At 32.4% G+C, this 4,317-nt stretch overlaps 1 protein-coding gene across 8 annotated transcripts; it reads right to left on the reverse strand.

Moving 5' to 3' along the window:
* Positions 1 to 1,022: 1,022 nt before the first annotated feature.
* On the reverse strand, positions 1,023 to 3,695 carry LOC137233562 (uncharacterized). Of its 8 annotated transcripts, none has more exons than XM_067756659.1 (6): positions 3,567 to 3,690; positions 3,084 to 3,161; positions 2,026 to 2,702; positions 1,715 to 1,927; positions 1,501 to 1,657; positions 1,023 to 1,438 (listed from the first exon to the last, which is right to left on the reverse strand). In XM_067756659.1, exons 3-6 carry the CDS (start codon positions 2,479 to 2,481, stop codon positions 1,314 to 1,316), a joined length of 951 nt encoding a protein of 316 aa, XP_067612760.1. In that variant the 5' UTR covers positions 2,482 to 2,702; positions 3,084 to 3,161; positions 3,567 to 3,690; the 3' UTR covers positions 1,023 to 1,313. The 8 variants fall into 8 exon arrangements, with proteins under 8 accessions (XP_067612760.1, XP_067612754.1, XP_067612757.1 ...); XM_067756653.1 differs by having other exon boundaries at positions 2,825 to 3,161; XM_067756656.1 differs by having other exon boundaries at positions 2,825 to 3,153; positions 3,567 to 3,675.
* Between the last annotated feature and the right edge of the window lie 622 nt (positions 3,696 to 4,317).

Below are 4,317 nucleotides of genomic sequence, written 5' to 3' on the forward strand. Positions count from 1 at the left end.
ATTATTTGAACTTCAATTGAAATTTCCGAGCTTTCAGAACTTCAATTGCAACTTTCAAATTTTTTTTACATAAAATGAACAATTTAACATTTTATTGACAGTTAAATTGGTGAATTGCCTACCAGTGGTTTGAAACCACTTACATTCGTATTGGCGCTTCTCTATATCATTAATATAACAATATCTTTTTAATAATTCAATTAATACACAAATATAAATTTTTTCCCTTTACATTTTAGAACTGTGTACAAAAATATGTAATTTTACATATCACAACCTAAACCAAAAAGTATTTCAACTCATAATCAGAGAAGATTTGTGTTGAATGTTGATTTATACCACGAAAATAACAAAATTGGTAACAAAACCAGGCTAAACGATAACGTTAACTACCAAAAAAAAAGTTATTTCACGATGCTTTCATGGATCGATTTACACTTACATACCGATCTGAAATTTTTTTAAGTTTTCATATTTTTTAGTTTAAAATGCGATATATGCATTCTGTGGCATAATTTTAGATTGAATGTACTTCATGCAATTTTCTTTCTTCGTGATTTTGCAATAATAAACGTAGGTACTCATAGTAATTTTTTGTTTTGAATTATGTGATTACAATATTTATAAGGACTATTTAGTTGATGGTATTGGTACTGTCAGTTAAATTCATCAGCAATTATTTATATTCAAAATATTTTTTTGTTATACATCTATTTTATAAATTTTGGTTAAAAATTATTGACAAATTCGTTGCAATTAGATTGCTTTAAAAATCTTTGCAAACTTTGTGCGATTGTTGAATATTCAGGCAGGTTCTGAAATTCGAGTATTATTTTAATTAGAGCATAAAAAGAGTAACGTAGGAACAAACTTAGAATTATTTCAGTTAAGTTCATCACAAATATTTATAGTCAAAATACTTTTTTCTTATACATCTAGTTTATAAATTTTTGGTTAAAAATTATTGACAAATTCGTTGCAATTAAATTGCTTTAAAATTCTTTGAAAACTTTGTGCGATTGTTGAATATTATTTTAATTAGAGCATAAAAAGCTTAGTAACGTAGGAAAAAACTTTGAATTATTTCAGGTAAGTTCATCACAAATATTTATAGTCAAAATACTTTTTTGTTATACATTGCATTTAAATTGCTTTAAAATTTTTTGCAAACTTTGTGCGATTGTTGAATATTATTTTAATTAGAGCATAAAAAGCTTAGAATAGGAACGTAGGAAAAAAAGAATTATTAGGTTCTTCTATAATTTTTAATCAAGATTATTTCAGTGTGTCTTGTTCGTTTGTTGTAGGTAGGTTTATGCTGTTGCAGAGCTGGATTTATTGATCAGATACCGCCTTTGTTTATGCCGGTTGTGGCTCAGCGTTAAACACCGTCTCATGCTGTCTTCGAAGTTGATCCTGCCTTGCAGTTTGAAAACGTCTAAATTAATAGGAATGGACAATGTTAGTAATAACATTTTAAAGCAATTTAAATTACACTACCAAAAAATACGCTGTTCACGAGTTTCAGTTTAGATAAAGATCGTTTGCCCTGTACTCCGTCCCAGTTAAAATTGAAAAGAACGTTGTCAGAGAAAAGTTTTCTCATTACTCCAATAATGTCTGATAATGCACCTTTCAGCATAAAGATATATGATTTCTAAATGAAAACCACCAATTTAAGTTATGAAACACAATTAAAAATATTCAAAAATACCATTGATTCTTGATAATCATCTGAGTCCAACTTTTTCTCAATGTCATAAACTGAATCCAGCGATGTTAGTGGCATAACGATAGAGAGCTCGGTGTGAGTATCATTTTCCGTTTCTCCGCTGATACGGCATACTATTTTGTGCGTTTTCTTAATCAGAACTTTTGAGTCACGCATGACCTTATAGATAGCCATGACTTCTGCCAATTCTGGAAGCTGAAATGATAGCATAAATAATAATTAAAGAGAATCAAGGTATTGCGGCTACAATTGCTAGGGTTTCACAAATAACAGTTCAATATTTCACTACGCACCTTTTCTTCAATCTTAGTCAATCTAAATTCCAGGTCGATATTCTTCTGTAATATTGTTTGTAGTATTGCCATTATATTTTCGTTTGTTGTAGGGAATGTTCCTTCGTTGGTTAAGGAAGTAGCCGCATTATTCAAAACGGTACTCGTTGTATTTAAGGAAGAGTGAAAGGACGCGCTGTGTTGTGCTACATCGATGAAATCGGCGTTTGCTGAATCGGAATTGGAGGGAAGTAAATCAATCAATTTGTTGTGTGTTTGGTTGGTACTAGAGCTGGACGAATTATTGAAATTGTTGTTTATAGCTTTTGAGCTAGATGGAAACGGTTCGCTGTGTTGTGCTACATCCACGACATGGGGGTTTGTTGCAATATAATTCGAAGCAAATTCATCGACGGCAGAAAGAGCTTTCGGAGGTGGTGTCCCACACATCTGTCGCAACTGCATTAAAATCAGCATCTGCCCGAGCAAATTTTGAAATATTGGCGTATTCGGCTACACTGCGCTTAAATTCTTGATTTTCCTGACTGCAAAGGTTATAAAACGTTCTTCTCTTCATATTTCTTACCTGATATAGGACACGTTCAGAAACACAAAAATAGCGCGGACCCAAACACGCGAGCGTAAAAATTCTGCTTCCACTGCTGATATACTTAACCTTTTCCAAAGTATATGCTTGCCTAAATATTGAATAAAAAAATGTAAATGTTAGCCAAATCACTGTGTAGGGGCGACTCTGCTTAGAAAAACTTTTGAAATTGAAAAAACTTGTTTCTAACTTTTTGATTTTTTCAGACTCAACTTTATGGACTTGAATAAATTATAAACCATGTCCCTCAAACAATCGTGCCTCCCTTCAACCTTGAATTATCTAACTCTACACTGGATACAACAATATCCGAGCCAAGCAACTAATTGATGAGATTGTGAATTGAAAGTATATGTTATTTATAAGCTGCCCGAAGCCTTCAGGCTTGTTGCAGTTGCTAACGCCATATCTTTGGCCATTGTGGTTAGCATTATTAATCTGCAAACCACCTCTAACCTTTTGGTATGCATACTTTTTTGTGTGTCTGTCCACCATAGTCAAGGACTTTTCACCTCCTTCTCCACGTTGAGATTCCATGAAATCTGAATATCTAGAGGGATTACTATATACTTTTAAACTATAAGTTTGCGCACTTTAAAATATATATATATATTTGTGATCGGGAGAACTCCCTCTTTAATTTGATATCAAGTTCAACCCAGAAATCGGGGGGTGCTAACTAAATCGCTGCCTTGATTTCATATTATAATGTAAGCATACGTGCTGGCATCCAATTTAGGTGCACTCGGTGGGCGCATTTTCCTTTTCCCTTCATCTTTTGGCAGCGATTTAGTTTAGCATCCCCCGAGTTCGCGGTTAAACTTGGTATCAAATGAAAGAGGGAGTTTTCCCGATCACAAATATATATAACTTAAAGTGCGCAGACTTATAGTTTACGAGTTATTTGATGTTAAAGTTTGCAAATTTAGCAAATTTCTATAGCACTCTCACTTACAATTTACACATCTTTCAAAACTTTTATGCTCATAAATACCTATATAAATTGGCAACGATACACTTAAATTTCATTTTAGTATATTTCACATATAATTCTTGCATTGTTTTTACTTAATTTAAATGTTTTCATTAAATAAATCGCGCTTTTGTAGCAACATTCACATTTATGTATGTATATATTTTATCGATGACATTACAAAGCTGTGCTGCCAAATCAACAATAGCCGACAATTTCTTAAATTCTTCATCTGAACGACGAGCTACTTGTTTGAAATTATATGTACAAATTATCTGTACAATTTACTTGTTTGAAATTATATGTTGCTTGCAAATTATCTGTACAATTTATGCATATAATTTTTGGAAGATTATCAATTGATGTTGCGTGCAACTATGGTAAACGGAATGGCTGATTCGCAGAAAATTTTTGTGACGTAATTGAGGGTACATAACATGTAAGAAAAGGCAAGCATATATGTATCGGGCATTTCAATTAGGCCATCTCATTCTGCCATACTAACAATTGTGGAACAATGTGGGATATTTTGTTGTTGGTCGCCATCTTTGGTCACTAGATTTTTGCTGGGTAGTAACCATACCCATATCCATATCTATCTCCAATGTGATCGATTAATGGTGCCTTAACCTAACAATCGTGAAAATTTCATAAAAATGGAGAAAACGCTAAAAATTACAAACATATTCTACAAAAAATTAGTCTCTTAGTCAAAACATATCCAAAACAATAA

The sequence above is a fragment of the Eurosta solidaginis genome, chromosome 5, assembly GCF_040869045.1.
Source record: "Eurosta solidaginis isolate ZX-2024a chromosome 5, ASM4086904v1, whole genome shotgun sequence".
NCBI classification, from domain to species: Eukaryota; Metazoa; Arthropoda; class Insecta; order Diptera; family Tephritidae; genus Eurosta; species Eurosta solidaginis.